Here is a 20,420-nt window from a genome sequence, read left to right as displayed (position 1 = left end):
CAAGGGTGCCTGAGTGGCTCAATTGTTTAAACCTCCAGCTTTGGCTCACATCATGATCTTGCAGGTGGTAGGCTCAAGCCCCACTTTGAGCTCTGTGCTGACAGCTCATAGCCTGGAGCCTGCTTCTGATTCTATGTCTCCCTTTCTCTCTGCCCCTCCCAAGCTCACACTCTGTCTCTTTCTCCTCCCCGCCCCCCCCCCTTTTTGCTTCAGGCCTTCTCTGTTTGAGAGACGGGTGCGAGTGAAATGCACGGAGCTCCCTACTTCTCCACCATCTTTGAGAATTAGTAGTTCTNCCCCCCCCCCCCCCCCCCCCCCCCCCCGCACGCGCTTGGTGTGCTCGCTTGAGAGTTCTCTCTCTCACAAAAATAAACATTTAAAAAACAATTAGTGTGTATATTAATGTAGTTTCTTGTGTTAGCCATTAGTTAAGTTGATGTGGTCTGGTATCTGTGCTACAGGGAAGTATTTCAAGTTTGTGTTGCCAGATTAAATCATCACTTGAACATCGTAAAATTGGAAGACCCCTAGACTTCACTCACTCATTTTCTAGTGGTTCTCTTGAAGGTGTTCCAAGTCTCACTTTGAATAGTATGTAGTACAGAACATTCTTATCCTGTTTTTTTCTGCATTTTTCTGGTATTTGTGTATTGCCGTTGTCTGCTAAGGAGTTACCTGTGTGTCTGGAAGTATCCTCATGATCTGAAAGAGTGCTGTTTCCAGACCAGTTACCTTCATTAGATGAAATGACTGCATCACAAAGTGGTTGAGGCTTTATAGAGAATATAAAGTAGATTTACTTGAAAATTTGGAGATTAATATTACACTGTTGGGAGGTAGGTCCTACCCCAGATCTCATTAATCTGTTAAAAGTTCAGCATTAGTTAAGAGAATATTTTTGAGCTCCTTAAAGACTATCCTAGTAGCAAATTTCTGTCATCTTATGTTTGTCTTGAACCCTTTGTTTAAAAAAAAATTTATTTTAAGCTTATGTATAGACAGAAGTATTTTGAAAGTTTGTTTTTAGATGGTAGAGTATTTCAGCCTTGGAGCCTTCCTTTTTCTTTAATTTTGTCCTGTGTTGAGTATGGCAGTTTGTTTCATTGTTTGAAATTGTCGAAGATAATTGGAACTCCGTTCTAAATTAATCCTAGAATGTGCTGTCAAATGATAAATCTGTGATTACCTGGTCATAATTTTATTTTGATTTCCTAAACTTGAGGGAAGATATTGTTTAGGTTAAATACATGGAGTGTAGAGTTAAACAGATTGAGTCCAAAGTCTGGCCTAACTACTTACTTACCAGCTGTGTGACCTTGGAGAAGTGATATAAATTCTTTAACTTGGTTTTCTTGTCAGTAAAAAGGGGATCATCATACCTGTACCATGGTAGGACAAAATGAGGTAGATAAATGCATAGGGCCTGGCTCACTAAAGCATAAGGAATACGCAGTAAAACCCAGATTTTGCATAATTTCAGGACTTGTCCTAAATATTTTTATTAGGGCCACCATGCCTCCCCAATTTCAGTATAATCTTTACTGAGGGCTCAAAAACAGCGTTATCCTGATATCCATTATGAGGCTCTGCAGATGCTAGTAATAAATAGCATTGAATTATTCCATTATTTCTGGGGTTGACTTGGTTACTAGGGGAGTATCTCCTCCCTCTCTTACCTCTCAGATATATATATATCTGCCTATATATAACATGGTTAAAAGCAAGCTTTTCAGAGAGGAGTAATTTTCTTTTATAAAGAGCACTTCCATTTTACTAGCCTTTTTTAGTGGTTATTAGGATTAAAGCAGTTCTCACTTGTTGCTTCCTAAAGTATTAGACATAATTGTTAGGTGTGTTGATTTTGGCCATAGGAACTTTTCCCGACGTCCAGAGAATTGAGGTACTTTTTTATTCTTACATTGTATTTTTCTGTCAGCATGATTATCTGCATCAGTATTTTCTTCTGTCAGGTCAGGTGATGAATAGTTTAAAATTTTCTTAAATTTTATTTTATTGTGGTAAGAACACTTATAACATGAGATCTGTCCTCTGAACAGATTTCTAAGTGTATGGTACAGTATTGTTAACTATAGGCACCATGCTGTACAGCAGATCTCTAGAATTTAATCATCTTGCACAACTGAAACTTTATACCCATTGATTAGCGCCTCCCCATTTCTCCCACACCCCATTTCCTGGCTGTTTCTAAGAATTTGACTGTTTTAGATAACTCCCATAATACTGCGTGGAGTCATGCAGTATTTGTCCTCCTATGACTGACTGACTTCACTTAGCATAATGTCCCCCAGAATTCACTCATCTCCTATATTGCAGGATTTTCTTCTTTTTCAAGGCTGAATAATATCCCATTGTATGTGTATGCCACATTTTCTTTATCCATTCATCTGTTGATGGATTTGAGGTTGTTTCCACATCTTGGCTCTTACAGGTGATGCTGCAGTGAACATGGGAGTGTTGACTCTTCAAGATCCTAATTTCAGTTCTTTTGGATAAATACCTGGAAGTTTGAATCCTGGATCCTATGGTAGTTCTATTTTTAATTTTTTTAGAAACTTCCATACTGTTTTTCATACTGCCTACACCATTTGACATTTCCACCAACAGTGTATAAAAGTTCAGTTTCTTTACATCCTTGCCAAAATTGTCTTCGGAATTTGTTTGTTTTGATAATAGCCATTGTAACAGGTGTGAATTGGTATCTCCTGCTTTTTTTTTTTTTTTTAAATAGTTTATTGTCAAGTTGGTTTCCATACAACACCCAGTGCTTATCCCCACAAGTGACCTCCTGCTTTTGAGTTGGATTTCTCTGATAGTGACATTGAACATCTTTTCATATACCTGTTGGCCATTTGTGTATCTTCCAGGAGTTTAATTTTATATTAATGTGTTAGGTCTTCTCTCCATTTTTCCTTTTATCTAACCTAAGAACTCTCTGGATGACATGGCTACTTAGATATCTTATCACTTTCATCATACCAAGTACATACATAGGTGTCCAGAAAGTCGTAGATGAACCTTCTTGATGTAAACATGTTTTAATTCTCCTCCTAGGGCACTTGTTGGGATGAGCACGGGGTGTTACATGGAAACCAGCTTGACAATAAACTACTTTAAAAAAAAAAAAAAAGATAAAATACTTAGGAAGTGCAAAAAAAAGAAAAGAAAAGAATTCTCCTCCTAGAAGATCTGTTTGAGTTACGTATTCCCCCCAAGTCAGTGATACTTACGGAAATTGTTCTTAAGTTTTTTTGTTGCTAGGTTTTGTTTTTGTTTTTCTGAGTCATGCTCTCAGTTTTGAGGGGCTATCTTTCTTATTTTTACTAAACAATTTTTTAATGATTTTATTTATTTTTGAGAAGCTCAGAGAGAGAGGGAGACACAGAATCTGAAGCAGGCTCCAGGCTCCTAGCTGTCAGCACAGAGCCCTGTGTGGGGCTCAAAACTCATGAACCATGAGATCATGACCTGAGCTGAAGTTGGATGCTTAACCAACTGAGCCACCCAGGCATTGGGGGCTATCATTTTAAAGTCTTTATTATTTTTCTCACCCTTCCATTTTAAATTTAAAGTCCTTTACCGATATTAGTTACTCTTCACTCAAATACATTTTCTTGTCACTTTTCCTAAGGTAGGCCTTTGGTATAGAGTCTGACATGCAGATAACTTAAGACTCTAGGAATCCAAACTCCACTCTTTAATGTCAGCATCATCTTTTCTGCCTTCCTTTTTATTCTCTCATTCCAGTCTTCAGTTGTATATAAGGGAAAGAGAATATCTGTAGACCTATATTTTTCACTCTTTTGGTACTTTATTGGAGATCCTACCTGCATTTCTTTTCATCAGTATAATTTACTGCAAATGATTGAGGAGGCTAAGGAAATGTTTGCTGGTTTACGAAGTCTGAGTTGGCTGCCTGTTTCATCCCACATACATAATCCAGGAAAAAAAAGCTACAAAACACACCAACTGTCAGGACTATATTTAGCTGCCTTCATACATACTAGTAGGAAGATGTCAGTTGACTGTAATTTCCTCTCTGGTAACAGTAAAGGTTTCCCTAACCTTGCTGTTACTTGTGGTTCTCTGATTCCTCAGCGCATGAGTTGATGCTTTTTCAGAATGTTTGACAAAATTTTATTTAAGAGTACTTGTTAGAACATCAGGTTTGAAATGGACATCAGAATTTCCATGGGATTGCTACATTCTCATTTACTTGATGAGAACCTGTTTTGTGTTAGGCACTCTTGTCGGCTGTGAGGTTTTATGTTTATATGTGTGTGGTGTGTGTGTGTGTACACATACACATACAATATATAACCTATAATAGTATATATTATTAACATATATTTATTATAATGCATAACATATGTATATATAATGTATATGTAATGAGCTTAACAGACAAAAACGCTTCTCTCTGATATGGTAGCAGAATTAGATAATAAATTTAATAAATTGCACATTAGAATATGAAAGTTACCATAGAGTAAAAATAAACAGAAGGATTGAAAGTGTGAAACGAGGAGAGTGATTATAATTTATAACTGGATGGTTAGGTTAGGGTAGACCTTCTTATAAAAGTGACATCTGGGGGCACCTGGGTGGCTTAGTCGGTTGAGCATCTGACTTTTTTTTTTTTTTTTTTTATGTTTTATTTCTGAGAGAGGGAGGGGGAGAGAGAGAGTGTGAGCAGGGGAGGGTCAGAGAGAGAGGGAGATACAGAATCTGAAACAGGCTCCAGGCTCTGAGCTGGCTGTCAGCACAGAGCCCAACCCTGGGCTCAAACCCATGAACTGTGAGATCATAACCGGAGTCGGAGTCGGACACGTAACCGACTGAGCCACCCAGGCGCCCCGAGCATCCGACTCTTGATTTTGATTCAGGTCATGATATCATGCTCATGAGATAGAGACCCCACTCTGGGTGTGGAGCCTGCTTGAGATTCTCTCTCTCTCTCTCTCTCTCTCTCTCTCTCATTCTGTCTCTCTTTAAAACAAAACAAAAAACTGACATTTGAACACAGATTTGAAGGAGGTGTGAGCTTCCTTAGGGGAAGACTGTTCTACATAGAGTATAGAGACCCTTGCCAATTTGCTAATGCAAAGCAAGTAGTAGGAATGAAGAAAGTAGTTTCAAAATAGAGGTCTCTTTTAAAATGTTTTTACCATGCAGGTCTGTATACTCAAGAGAAATAAAAACATGTTCACACAAATGTTCATAGCAGCATGATTCATAATAGCCAAAAAGTAGAAACAACACAACTGTCCATCAACTGATGAATAAACAAAATGTGGTATGTTTCTAGAATAGAAGGAAACTAATCCATGCCAGAATGTGGACGAACTTTGAAAATGTCATGCTAGATGAAAGACGACAGTCACAGAGACTGCATTTTGTATGGTTACATTTCTATGAGATGTTTAAAATGGGCAAAGTCATAGTGACAGAAGGTAGATTAGTGGTTGCCAGGTGCTGAGAGTGAGTGGGAATGAGGAGTGACTGCTGACTGCTGATAGGGTTTCTTTTTGGGGTGATAAAAATGTTCTAAAAACAGCATTGGTTGTAGAACTCTGAATATAGTAAAAACCCCCTGACTTGTACACTTAAAAAGGGTGAATTTTATGGTGTGTGAATCGTATCTCAAAAAGCTGTTGTAAAAATGTTTCTGAATGAAAACAGTTTTATTAAAATTATGAAAAGAATACTTGCTGATTAAAACAATTAGACAAGTGTATAAAGATATAAAGAAAGTTTAAGTGAACCATGATTCTGATGATTCAGTGTGCTTTGACACTTTGGTATGTATCCAGTATTTTTTTATTGTTACTATTTTTTTAAAAATTGTGTTTCTAATTGAGGGTAAGGAGAGATAGTCAAGTCACAAAAGATGAAATAAATGACCATATTCATTTTTTTAAAAAGTTTATTTATTTGAGAGAGAGAGCGAGTGCTGAGAGAGAGGGAGGGAAAATCCTATAGGCTCCACCCTGTCAGCTCAGAGCCCAACAGGGGCTGCGAGATCGTGACCTGAGCTGAAATCAAGAGCCAGAGCTGAAATCAAAAGACAGATGCTTAACGGACCATGCCACCAAGGCATCTCAGCCATATTCATTTTTAAATTTCATGCAGTATGAAGCAAATTATGTAGTATTTTCAAAATGCATCAGCCTTTCATTAGTAAAATATTCTACCAATTTATCCTGTACGATTAGCTAAATTTAAATTTTCTTATGAAATAAGTAGAGTCTGGATTTTATATACTTACTGGGTTACAGTCAATAAACTAATTTTTAAAATACTGCATGTAACATAGTCCCTGTACATATGGCTGGTAGGCAGCTATTCCCATATGATTCATCACACAAGTTTCAGAGTCCTGAATTGTTTGGTCTATATAACTCTTCAACCAGAGGAGTCCACACACCAAATTGCTAGAAAAGTTTCTAAACACTGTCAATATCTGAACTTGGCTTGATGTGTGCAGTTACAGTTTGAGTAGCATTGTTCTAGTATATTCATACAATGGAATACCATATAGTGTTTAAAAAGTTTAATTTCATAGAAGAAGTTTAATATTTTGTGAAAACAGGCTTAAGCAGTATAATTGACAATCTAAATTTTGTTTAAAACAAGCCTATTCTAATTAGAAGAAGAGAGCCTAGGATGATTAGCTTCAGATACTAAGATTTACTATGTGAGCACTGTAGATTTTTTTTTACTATGGACATGAATTACTTCTTTACTGAAAATACTGTTTTTTTTTTTTTTAACTTAAATCTTATTTATAGTGGGTCTCCTTTAATGTGACAGTGACAGCAGAATAGCTGGAACTTAGCTCAGCAAAACCTTTTTGGAATTGGTTTGACACCTAGCAAACATTTTTAGGTGCTTTTATTGTGCCAAGGCGTTTTTTGGTAATGTGAGATTTAAAGATTCATTTACTTTAAAATTTTTTATTACATTTTTCACTCTTGGGATGTTGAGGGCAATTTTTGTCCTTAAGAAACGCAGTGTGGTGGATGGGAGCAGACCGTCACAATATGGTGTGCTGAATAAAGTCTGACAGATAGGTGAACAGACCAGTCCTTGTCCCTTACAACCTATGGTCTTATAGAATAAGTTGTGCCTTAAAATCAGTACCATATGGCAGGCTTTGACAGTATGGTATGTTGGATTTGGAAAAAACTCGAGGGATAACTGTACTAAATTCAGCCATATTTTTATCTTTTAGGTTTCAGCACAAAATGAACATGATTAGGGAAAATAAGGATTTGGCATGTTTCTATACAACAAAGCATTCATGGAGAGGAAAGTAAGTATTTCTATCGGTTTTATTTTTCTGTGCACCTATGAAGTATCATTTTAAACATAACTTTCAATATCTTGAGTACCACCACACAGCTCAGTTATGCCATTCAGCCCATCTCTTCTGAAAAGGATATGTGCATATTTTAAATGCAAATGCTACACTTGGAATATATTGTTCTTTTTCTCTCTTGACATATCTGTTTTTCTGCTTCTGTGTTGGGAAGAAGTTAATAAGAATTAAAAGTACCAATTAAAAGGAAAACAGACCGTCTATCTACCTCTTTAGATGCTGTCAGTTAATTATATGGTAGTGACAGAGTATTAACTACATAACGTTATAGTCTGTGTGTGTTTACTCCATTTTCATGTTCATTTGACTTCCAAGAGAGAATTTGCTAGTAGTGTTCTTTGTAACCTTTTTTTAGGCCTATTTTGAAAATTGGATTTGATCTTACCTGTTCCTTGAGAGAGGCAGTGACAGTTTTTAGTAGGCTACCTGCTCAGACCAAGATGTTGATGTTTGATTCTTTTTTGTAAAATGGGTGGTAGTTCGAAGCATAAAGTAAAATCTTTACTTTACTGTAAGGATTAAATGAAGTGACATGAGGTGTGTGAAGTTTTTAAAATTTTGTCTTAAATACGTTGAGTATTCAGTGAATGGCACCTGTTGACCATCACCAAAGGAGTTTCCTCTCTAGCCCTTTTAAGTAGTAATAAGTAAAATGAATGTCCCACACTGTGACAAATAGGTGGCCACATTATTCCAAATCAGGCCTCAGGTAAAACGTGCCATGTTCACAAAGCCAATACCTTTAGTTCTCTTTGTGAACTTTTCATTTTTTAGGTAATAGTGTAGTAACTTCTTAGAGTGGTGCAACGTGTGAATTCTGTAGTGTTTCTGGTTTGCGTCAGCAAACTAATTGTGAAAGATTAGAGTGTTTAATTTTGTTTCCTTTTTAGTAGTTCAATTGTACGAGCTTCTGAATTAGGGACTATAACTTTTAGACTTGTAGAATATCTGTCTTGAAATTTTCTCTTCATATAATTTCATTGAGCAAAGTTAGAAAATTGACCTATCCAGGATAGTGTTGAGTCTCTTTAATTCTTTGAATCAGCCTTAAAAAATTATATATTGGGATGATTTTTACTTTTTCCTCAAGTGGTAGATTGATCATCATAATACAATTTATAATTTTAATACAATTATAGCATACTGATGTATTAATTCTAAAGAACAAACTTACTGTAATACTTATTTGCTTTGAGAGCTTGTCTGTAAATGTGATCAGATCTGGGAAAAAATTTTTTTGATGTTCTCGGAAAGTTGTGACTAAGACTTAAGTATTTTTTTCTTTTGTAATAATTTGGAGAACTCTTTATGTGCTCTCAGTACATTTCCTTGCTTCCATCATCAACACCTTGAAACTTTGTTTTTATAACAGCTTTATTAAGATATAATTTACACAATGTAAAATTCACCTTTTTAAAGTGTACCATTCAGGGGCGCCTGGGTGGCTTAGTCGGTTAAGCGTCCGACTTTCGCTTAGGTCATGATTTCACGGTTTGTGGGTTCGAGCCCCGTGTCGGGCTCTGTGCTGACTGCCAGCTCAGAGCCTGGAGCCTTTTTCAGTCTGTGACTCCCTCTCTCTCTGACCCTCCCCTGCTCATGCTGTCTCTCTCTCTCTCTCTCCTAGAAATAAATAAAACATTAAAAAAAAAAAATTGTACCATTCAGGGGCACCTGGGTGGCTCAGTTGGCTAAGCATCAGGTCATAATCTCATGATTTGTAGGATCAAGCCCTTGTGTCAGGCTTCTGTGTGCTGACAGCACAGAGCTTGCTTGGGATTCTCTCTCTCCCGGCCACCTCCCTCTCCTCCCGGCCACCTCCCTCTCCTCCCGGCCACCTCCCTCTCCTCCCGGCCACCTCCCTCTCCTCCCCTCCCCTCCTTCTACCCGTCCATCTGTGCTCTCTTGTGTGCTCTCACTCTCCCTCACGAAAATACTTAAAAAAAAAAAAATAAAGTGTACCACTCCATGGTTTTTAGTATATTCAATAGAGTTGTGAACCATCACCATTAACCGTTTTTAGAACACTTTAAGTCTCCCCAAAAGTCTTCTCTAATAATTGGCAGTTACTTCTCTTTTCCCATCTTTCCAGCATCTGGCAGCCACTAATCTACTTTCTGTCATAGGATTTGCTTATTTAGCACATGTTATATTAATAGTATCATAAAATATGTGGTCTTTTGTGACTATTCTTTCACTTAGCATTAATATTTTCAAGATTTATCCATATTGTAGCTTGTGTGAGTACTTCATTTTTTTTTTTTTTTGCCAAGTAATGTTCTATTGTATGGATTTACCACATTTTGTTTATCCATTCATCAGTTGATGGACATTTGTATTGTTTCTACTTTTTTACTATTATGAATAATGCTGCTCTAAATGTTTATGTGTAACCTTATGGGTGAATGTGTATTTCCTCTTCTGTCTGGTACATACTGAGGAGTGGAATTGATATTGTATGGAGTTATATAGAGTTATATGGTAATTCTGTATTTAACTTTTTGAGGAACAGCCAAGCTTTTTCAAAGTGGCTGAAGTATTTTACAATCTTAACAGTATGTGAGGAATCCAGTTTCTTTTTTTTTTTTTTTTTATAGAATGAAATTTTTTTTTTTTAATAGTTTATTGTCAAATTAGTTTCTACATAACACTCAGTGCTCATCCCCAAAGTGCCCTCTCTCCATACTCATCCCCCTCCCCTCCCCACATCCATCAGTCCTGTTTTTGACAGCATTCAAGAGTCTCTCATGGTTTGCCTCTCTCCTTTTCCCCCACCATTTCCGCCCTTCTTCTCCCCCTTGGTCCTCCGTCAAGTTCCTCCTAATCCTCCTATACGTGCAAACATATGGTATTTGTCCTTCTCTGCCTGACTTATTTCGCTCAGCATAACACCCTCAAGGTCCATCCATGTTGCTACACATGGCCAGATTTCATTGTTTCTCATTGCCATGTAGTATTCCATGGTATAGATAAACCACATCTTCTTGATCCATTCGTCTGTTGATGGACACTTAGGCTCTTTCCATGTTTTAGCTATTGTGGAGAGTGCTGCTATGAACATTGGGGTACATGTGCTCCTATGCCTCAGCATTTCTGTATCCCTTGGGTAAATTCCTAGCAGTGCTATTGCTGGGTCATATGGGAGTTCTATTGTTAGTTTCCTGAGGAACCTCCACACTGTTTTCCAGAGGGGCTGTACCAGTTTACATTCCCACCAACAGTGCAGGAGGGTGCCCGTTTCTCCACATCCTCGCCAGCATCTAGAGTTCTCTGATTTGCTCATTTTAGCCACTCTGACTGGTGTGAGGTGGTATCTCAGTGTGGTTTTGATTTGTATTTCCCTATGAGGAGGGATGCTGAGCATCGTTTCATGTGTCTGTTGGCCATCTGGATGTCCTCTTTGGAGAAGTGTCTGTTCATGTCTTCTGCCCATTTCTTCACTGGGTTGTTTGTTTTTCGGGCGTGGAGTTTGGTGAGTTCCTTATAGGAGGAATCCAGTTTCTCCACCTCCTCACCGACACTTGTCATTGTCTTATTTTAGTGATCCTAGTGGATATGAAGTGATGTCTATTTTTTTAATTTTAAGATTTTTAATTTTTATTTTAGAGGAAAGCATGCGTGCATGCATGTGCACAAAGGAGAGGTAGAGGAGGGGGAGAGAAAATCTTAAGCAGGCTCCATGTATAGCATGGAACCCAACGCAGGGCTTGATCCATGGCCCTGGGATCATGACTTGAGCTGAAATCAAGAGTCAAATGTTCAACCAACTGAGCCACCCAGATGCCCCTCTTGTTATGGTTTTACTTTGCACTTCCCTGATGACTAAGGTGTTGAATAGCTTTTTGCATGTTTGTTGGCCATTTGTATATCTTTCATAAGATGTCATTTCAAATCATTTACCCATTTTAATTGGGTTGTAAGTGTTCATTGTATGTTCTGAATACAAGTCGCTATCAAATACATGATTAGCTGGAATTTTCTCTCAGTTCATGGGTTGTCTTTTCACTTTCTTGATAGTTATCCACTGAAGCACAGGGTTTTTTATTTTGATGAAATTGTTTATCTTTTTCTTTTGCTGTTTGTGCTTTTGTGTTCCTAAGAAGCCATTTGTTAAGCCAGTGTCTCAGAGATTTACTCCTATATCCTAAGAATTTTATAGCATTGATTTTGGGTTAATTTTTGTATATAGTGGAGAAGAAATCCAACTTCATTCTTTAGCATGTGAATATCCAGTTGTCCCACCATCATTTGTTGAAAAGATTATTCTTTCCCCATTGAATTGTTTTGGCACTCTTGTCAAAAATAATTGGCCATAAATGTAAAGGTGTGTTTATGAACTGTCAGTTTTGTCTCATTGATCTATATGCCTGTCCTTATGTCAGCACTATACTGTCTTGATTACTGTGGCTTTGTATTAAGTTTTAAAACTAGGAAGTTTGAGGTTCTAACTTTTTTCACTTTTAAGATTTGGCTATTCTGGGTCTCTTGCATTTTCATATGAATTTTAGAGTCAGCTAGTCAGTTTTACAAAAAAGGCAACTGTAAGCAGTAAAGATGAAAAATATTTTTCTTTCTTAAGATATGCCTAAATTACCATCTTTACCTCTTAACATATTTCCCTTGTTCCCATTTTATGTTGCCTGTGTAATAGTTTTCACGTGTCTCATTTTGCAGCCACTACTAATGCTCTTACCAGTTCAGGTCTGTTCACCATCAGTATAGCCTCCTTGGCTGGCAAAGTAGCCTTTTCTCCTACACTTGTCATTTTCCCACTTGGAAAGTACATATATTTGCTCTGGAAGGAGCAGGAAGGGCGGGGGTGGGGGGTGGGGGGAGAAGCTTTTAGGAGTAAAAAGCACTTTACTTTCATGAAAGAGCAAAGTTCCTTTTTTTGGCCTAAGCAAATCATTTTCAATAGGAAATGCATATGTTTCAGTTCAAGCAGAAGTGCAGATTCACTTTGGGAAACTTGAGGGTGACGTTCAAAATATATGTTCTTCATTTTTTCTGGATGGAAATCACAAGTAAAATGTGTGCATTTACTTGTGGATCACTTTGATATCTGCATACATTAATTGCAGCAAATGCTCTGAATTTAAGGGTGGCATTTTAGTATCTGAAATGGATTTTAATACATTGGGATATATGGTAATCAGTCTATGAAATTAAATGGTGGATCCTTAAGACATTCATATACAGTCTGTGCAGTAACTAGATATAGGAAATAGGAAAGGTGACTCAAAGTGAAGATGGCAAATTTCTGATACTTTATGTGTAAAAATTAGAATCCTACAAAAGAAGAGATACTCTTCTCTTTAGCTGCCTGGTATTTACACATGTCACAACTCTGCTAATCCTAGAAATTCTGAGGGTTTTTCCCCTTGCTTTCTTAATCCTAGCTCTTGATGCTACCACCCTCTAAACCTCAGATGAGTTTATGCTGAACTCTTTCTGTATTTTCGTCATACAATTCTTTGTGCTTATTATTAGTCTGGGATTTGAACATTTTTCACCCAGAAGTGCAAATAGGATTGTATCTGCTTTACAAGATTTTTATATTTTACACACAATGTTACATTAAAAGCTAGCTCTGAGGAGCAGGAGATCGTCTTTTTAACAAATGATGCTGTTCACCTGAACATGGACCTGCAAAAAGGAGCAGGTAGAGGGGAAGGGTCTAAGCACAGACTTTATGCTTCTCACAAAAATTAACCCAAAATATTTCACTGACCTAAATGTGAAACATAGAACTCTTAGAAAATAACATGGGAGAAAATCTATATGACTCTTGTATTTGGTGATGACTTTTTAGATAGAGCACCAAACATGTGACCTATGAAAAAATGAATTGATAAGCTGGACTTCATTAAAATTAAAAGCTTCTGCTTTGTGAAAGACCCTGTGAAGAGAATGTAAAGATAAGCTGGGAGAAAATATTTATAAAAGACATTTGATAAAGGACTTTTACCCAGTATACAAAAAGAATCCTTAAAATTCAACAATAAGAAAACCTAATTTAAAAAATGAACTAAAGATTTCATAGGGATCTCACCAAAGAGATATACAGATGGCAGATAAACATATGAAAAAATGCTTCACATCTTAAGTCATCAGGGAAATGCAGATGTAGAGATACCACTGTACAACTATTGGATTGGCCAAAATCCAGAACACTGAGTACCGAATGCTGGTGAGGATGTGAAGCAAAGGGAACTTTCATCCAGTGCTGGTGGGAATACCAAATGGTGCAGCCACTTTGGAAGACTGTTTGGTGGTTTCTTAAAACACTCAGCATCTTCTTACAGTATGATCCTGCAATCACATTCTGTAATATTTACTCAGAAGAGCTGAAAACTTAGGTCCACACGAAAGCCTTCACACAGATGTTCCTAGCAGCTTTATCCATAATTATCAAAACTTGGAAATAAACAAGATAACATTCAGTAAGTGAATGGATGGCAAAACTGTGGTGTATGCAGACATTGAATATTATTCAAGGCTAAAACGAAATCCGCCATCAACCCAGGAAAGACATGGAAGAAACTTAAGTGAAAGAAACCAGTCTGAAAAGGTTGCATACTGTATAATTCTAACTGTATGACATTGCAGTAAAGGCAGAAAGAACTTTGGAGACAATAAAAACATGAGTGGCTGCCAGGGTTTAGGGGGTAAGGAAGGATAAAAGGTGGAGTATAGAGGGTTTTTAGGGCAGTGAAACTATTCTGTATGATACTGTAATGGTGGATACAGGTCCTATGCATTCATCAAACCCATAGAATGTACAAACAAAGAGTGAACCGGATTGTAAACTGGACTTGGGTTGATAATGATGTCTCATTGTAGGTTCAGCAATTGTAACAAATGTACCCACCCCTGTGGTTGGAGGATGCTGATAACAGGGGAGGCTGTGCATGGGTAGGGATAGGGAGTGTTTGGGAAATCTCTGTACCTTCTGCTTAATTTTGCTGTGAACCTAAAGCTGCTCTAAAAATTAAAGTATTTAAGAAAAATAGCTCTCTCTGAACTGGAAAAAATACCTTGCATCATGAAATTTAAGCCTTTGTTTCATGGGATGCCCTTTATTTCCTGTGAAAGAAATGGGACAGTTTCTTACTCAGTTATTGGGTTAGATACTTGCAAAGAGAGTATGTACTATACGTTCCTTCTCACTTTTTCTGAGGAGTACAACTTCTGATGTGAATGAGCCGTTTTGTGTGAATTTAATCTTTCAAGTGGAGTGTAACCAGAATCAGAGTATACTCTGATAGGAATGATAGGAATAGGAATGATAGCATAGGAATGATCACTTTCCCCGTTATTTTTATTATATAAAGTATGAATTTAGCAGTCATGGTTACTGGAAACATAATGATACTAATTATAACTAATTCAGTGATTCTACTGGAGTTTTAAGCCCCATTCAACAGAATAAAACCAATAAGAACAGCTAACATTGGGGTGTCTGGGTGGCTCAGTTGGTTAAGTGTCTGACTTCTGCTCAGGTCATAATCTTCCAATTCACAAGTTTAGCCCCGCATTGGGCTCTGTGCTGATAGCTCAGCGCCTGGAGCTTGCTTCCGATTCTGTCTCCCCTTCTCTCTGCCTCTTCCCCACTCGTGCTCTCTCTCTCTCTCTCTCTCTCTCTCAAAAATAAACGTTAAAATAGCTCATGCTTATCAATTATAAATATCAAGTGACCAGTACTCCACACAGATTTCTTTTCATCCTCACATTAAGAGTAGGTATATATACTGTCCACATCTTTTAGATAGAGAAACCGAAGCTTAGAGAAGTCAAGCAGATTATCAGGATACATAGTGAATGAACCAGACAGCATTCGAACTCAGTCAGTGTGGCTCCAGAACTGGTGGGCCTACCTGTTAAGCTGTAGTGCCTCTTTTAGCAGTGCTTACCATTGATCTTCCAACTCTTTGAGACGCCTTGTACTTCGATTATCCTTAGTTTAATTATTTGATGGACTAAAATCTAATTAAAGTAACTGGATTTTCAAGCTTTTAATAATAAAAGGAAAAACCCTAGGTTCTGTGTGAATCCTAATGACTTCTGAGAAATTGTTTGCCAAAACTTACTTTAAAATGGTCTAAGGAACTAGGGTGTTCAGCTTAGGAAAAGAGGATTCAAAGTGAAAGTCTGGTTGGCAGAAAAATTACACCCTATGTGAAGCTGAAAGATAGAACTTGGACTAGAGAGTGAAAATTGTGGGGAAATCTATATTGTCTTAATTCTAAGGAAGAATGGGCAGTATCTGCAGTACTGAAAAATAAAGAGAATTCTTTTTTTTTTTTTTTTTTTTTTTTAAGTAGGCTCCACACCCAGCGTGGAACACAATACTGGGCTTGAACTCATGACCCCGAGATCAAGACCTGAGCTGAGATCAAGAGTCAGACACCTAGACTGAGTCATGCAGGCACCATGAAATAAAATTACTTTTAAGGAAGATTAGCTAGTTCCCTTGCATCAGTAATGAACAGTTAAAACTAGCCAACTTTGCCCAGAGTACTGTAAATGTTCAAGCCACATGTTACAAGGAGTAGGCTACGTAACTTTAAGTCTGTCTTCCAGCTCTGATTAGATCTGTTTGGCTTATCTGAGGCGCATTGTATAGGCTATCTACTGAAAAGACTGAAGATCTTCAAGAGTAATGCACAAAAGTTTTATGACCTCACGAAATTTGACAACCATTATTTAATAGTAAACATAAACTTTTTCTCTACTAAAACAGAGTAACATTGAATTTTCTCTATTTTGAGAGGGTTGAATGATAGTGCATTTTTGTGCTGAAGAGTATTGTGATGGTGGCCAGTATTTTTGTAGTCTCTTTCTGTTGACATTACTGTATATACCTCTAATTGTTACACAATTTGCCTAAAATGCCTAAATTTTACACAAAATTGATACATGCTAGTTAAGAGTATTCAAGTCTGGAATTAACTTTGAAACAATGACTGACAAGTACCTTAGCTCTTAACTACTTTGCAGTTCATTTCAGATGTCTGAATTAGTTAATAATACTTAAAATGTTGGGATGAAGCTGGGTCTTTGAGGGGCTGACTCCCTCATTCACTGCCATGTCCTTGTGTCCAGCACTGATCTGTGCTTATTTAATATTGGGTCAATCCATGAATATAGTATCTGATCTAACATGTTAGGTTTTTTCCCTAAAAAAAATTTTCCCATAGGGAAAAAAGGGAAAAAATCATGTTATAAAAACTTTTTCAAAGAGGAAAGCAATATTTATGAGGACTAGAATGTTTAAGAATGGAACAACATTTTAATCTGCAGGAGTGTTTATTTTAATGTAAATTAATATCAGCTAAATCAATTAAAAATAGAATAGAATAACATATAAGAATAGAATAACATTTTAATCTGCAGGAATTAAGTAATACAGGAGTGTTTATTTTAATGTAAGTTAATATCAGCTTAATCTATTAAAAATAGAATAGAATAACATAAGAATAGAATAACATTTTAATCTGCAGGAATTAAGTAATACAGGAGTGTTTATTTTAATGTAAATTAATATCAGCTTAATCTATTAAAAAATCCTTACATCACCTGTCAAATCCAAAACTAGATTACATCCCCAACTTTTGTTTTAGTGGTCTTTCTTTGTTACAGATTATCTTTCTTTTCAGTCAGCATAGTCGTTAGCACCTTTTTACTTACTCTTATCACCAATAGTTATGGAAGCAAAAAGAACCACAGATAAGGCAGTTGCCTCAAACCTGTTTTTATTTCTTTGAATAGAATCAATTTCCTGATTCTAAATAACAGTGAATGGGTAATGTAAATTATATTTATTATTAAGCTGTCATATTAGAATAAGTATGAGTTCTGAAAACTTGAAGGGGAAAAATGCCTATTCCCTATAGGCATTTAATCAACATGTATAACTTTACTTCCTGAATAAAATGGAAACATGTGCAGTAAGTAAAGACAGTAATGAATATTAATTTCTCAATTTTGGGGAAAGGTGTTTGCTTTTACATTTCTTCATATTATGTATGTGGCATCTATCATAAATTTCTCATACTAAAATAAAATTTTTAGTCTTTATTCCTTTATTTGATTTTTCTATAGCTGGATTTTTATAAGAGCTTCATATGATAATTTTAAGGAATTAGCCAACAAATTCATTCAAACCCATAAGAATAGCAAATTAAATTATAATTTATAAATGGTGTTTTTTGCAGATAGCAAGTAAAATGGGGATATTGCATAAATATCTTGCATAAAAATAAGACCTTAATCATTTCCTGATGTTATAGTGGTTATGAATTAAAAAACTGGTGTGAAAGTAGTTGCTATTCTCTTTTAAAGGCAAGAGTAAATGAGCAGGTCATAGATTTGAATGCATGTTGATATATTATTGGATAGATTGGCCTATTTAGCTATTTGATAAACACTGAGCATGTGCTGTATGCAGTGCTGGGTCCTATGTGAGAAGTTAGTTTCAAAGACCATGAAGACCTGTACCTCCCTGAGCTTAGGGAATCTTTGTCTATTCTTTATGATGTAGGCCTCTAATGACTGAGTAAAAGATATGAAAAAAGTCTTAAGTTTGCAGGTATTGTGACTAACGTACCATACATGTGAGATCATTCAGATTTTAATTTCTAAATCTGATATCCAAGGAGGCTTTATAGGTAATGTTTGAAGGTTTAGGGCTGCTCATTAAGGTGTTTTTAATGAACTAGAAGTATTTGTTCTATACTTAAAGGGAAATGCAGCAGCCATTCCAGAGGACAGAGGCAGGGGGAGCTCTCATGGAATGAGAAGCCGGAGAGAGGAGAATGAAAGAGAAATCAAAGTTGCCTTATAGCTTTCTTCTTCTGGAGGCTGTAGAGATCAGTATTTACCTGAAAGATAGCTCTGAGTTTGTTAGTCTTAACAGTTCTTTGGGCCAATGACATTTAACTCCGGGATCCTTATGTTGAAGGATCTAGAATGTGCTCTCTCCAATCTGGCAGTCATTAACCACCTGTGGCTGTTTAAATTTAATCACATAAATAAAATTTAAAATTCATTTGCATTAGCCACATTTCAGGTGCTTCATAGCTACATGTGGCTCATGGCTGCCTCATTAGACAGTGTAGATAAAAAAGGGTTCCATTTTCTTGGAAAGTTCTTTGCATGGCACTGATCTAGACAACAAAGTTACATAAAGTTACATACACAAAGTTACATAAGAAAGATGTCAAGAAAGATGGCTTTAGTTGTGTGGAGGAAATTAGTATATAATTAAAAAGAGTATCTTGCTAGTTGAGATCCTTTAAGACTTTGAATGTGACAGTATCAGTATCAGTGAATGTGTATCAGTTGACACTGAAAACATTTCAGGCATTTAATTCTTTAGTTCTTTAATTATTCTTTAATTCTTTCTTTTGCTCCCAAAGTAAAATAAAGAAATGCTATAGTTTTGGGGCCCCTGGGTGGCTTAGTTGATTAAGGGTCTGACTTCGGCTCAGGTCATGATCTCATGCTTTGTGAGTTCAAGCCCCGCATTGGGTTCTGTACTGACAGCTCAGAGCCTGGAGCCTGGTTCAGATTCTGTCTCCTTCTCTTTGCCCTTCCCCCTGCTCACTGTTTCTCTCTGTCTCAAAAATAAGTAAATTTTTTTTTTTTTTTAATATTTTTATTTCTGGGAGAGAGAGAGACAGCGTGAACAGGGGAGGGTCAGAGAGAGAGGGAGATACAGACTCTGAAATAGGCTCCAGGCTCTGAGCTGGCAGTCAGCACAGAGTCCAATGCGGGGCGGGAACCCACGAACCGCGAGATCATGACCTAAGCGAAAGTCGGACGCTTAACCGACTAAGCCACCCAGGCGCCCCGATAAGTAAATGTTTTTTAAAAATTGAAAAAAAATTCTAGAGTTTTGTTTCAGGAATATAAAAATTGGCATGTTTGGCTTTCAAGATGATTCTGAAAGTTAGAATTGTGGATTCACATTTCTATCATACATTTGATTTCACTGTGTAATCTTTTAAGGCAGATAGTGATTTAATAAGATCTTATTTTTTCTTGTTAGTTGATAAAGCCTCTGAAGTTTTGGACTTTCTCACTGTTTAGGTTAATCCACATATATATACTTCACCAATCTCTCAACCCTCACCTAGCTTTAGAAAGCAGCAAATGAATGCTTTTATGTTAGAAGGAGGTACTCATTCTTTTGATCATTACCCACTCCATTTTTTTTAAATTTATTTATTTATTTTCAGAGAGAGAGAGAGAAAGAGAGGGCAGAGAGAAAGGGAGAGAGAAAATCCCAAGCAGGCTCCACACTATTAGCACAGCACTTGATGTGTAGCTCAAACTCAACCAACTGTGAGATCATGACCTGAGCCGGAATCAAAAGTCGGACACTTAACTGACTGAGCCACCAACCAAGGTGCCCATCCCACTCTGTTTTAGACATGTGAAATTAGGGAAAAAATATTTGTAACACGGCAATACTTTGTAAGTAAATATATGGTAAAGATTATAAATATATGGTAAAGATTAATAAAATCAGTCGTTTTCTTTTTTCCCAAGTGGAAATAATTTTATCATTTTTATTATATAATATGCTAATTAGGGAAAAAACGGACAGTAAAAAAATTGTGAAAGGCCTCTTTTGATCTCCGTGAAAATTCTTCTAGTGTGTTACTGTTCAGTCTGATAATGGCTGTTGTTTAAGGTATGTATGTCTTTTTACTGTATTAATAACTTAAAGCAGGAAAACATGATCTCCATAGATATCAAAAAAGGATTTGATTGTATTTAACATCTGTTTTTGATAATTTAAAAATTTCTTAACTAAAATACTAACAGATACTTATGTAAATATGACGAATTTATATTGATAAATTTTTCTTATATTGAAATCTGTTTTTCTAAAAAGAATCTTCTTTGATCATATGCTACTTGATTCTTATTTCTAATACTTTTGTTTTTTGGTTTTTTTTTTAATATTTTTTTTTATTTATTTCTGGGGGAGAGAGAGAGACAGCGTGAGCAGGGG

General features: G+C 36.5%; 1 protein-coding gene across 3 annotated transcripts in view; it reads left to right on the top strand.

The window, feature by feature from the left end:
* DNAJC13 (DnaJ heat shock protein family (Hsp40) member C13) overlaps positions 1 to 20,420 on the top strand; it is a 127,035-nt gene that overhangs the window by 12,598 nt on the left and 94,017 nt on the right. For all 3 annotated transcript variants that reach the window (XM_039243842.1, XM_039243843.1, XM_039243841.1), the window contains exon 2: positions 7,253 to 7,333. In XM_039243842.1, coding sequence (XP_039099773.1) covers positions 7,266 to 7,333 — 68 coding nt within the window. In that variant the 5' untranslated portion in view covers positions 7,253 to 7,265. The remainder of the gene's footprint in view (positions 1 to 7,252; positions 7,334 to 20,420) is intronic.

Source organism: Hyaena hyaena, unplaced genomic scaffold (assembly GCF_003009895.1).
Source record: "Hyaena hyaena isolate Hyena2069 unplaced genomic scaffold, ASM300989v1 scaffold_234, whole genome shotgun sequence".
Taxonomy (NCBI): domain Eukaryota; kingdom Metazoa; phylum Chordata; class Mammalia; order Carnivora; family Hyaenidae; genus Hyaena; species Hyaena hyaena.
This window is presented reverse-complemented; position numbering and strand designations above follow the sequence as displayed.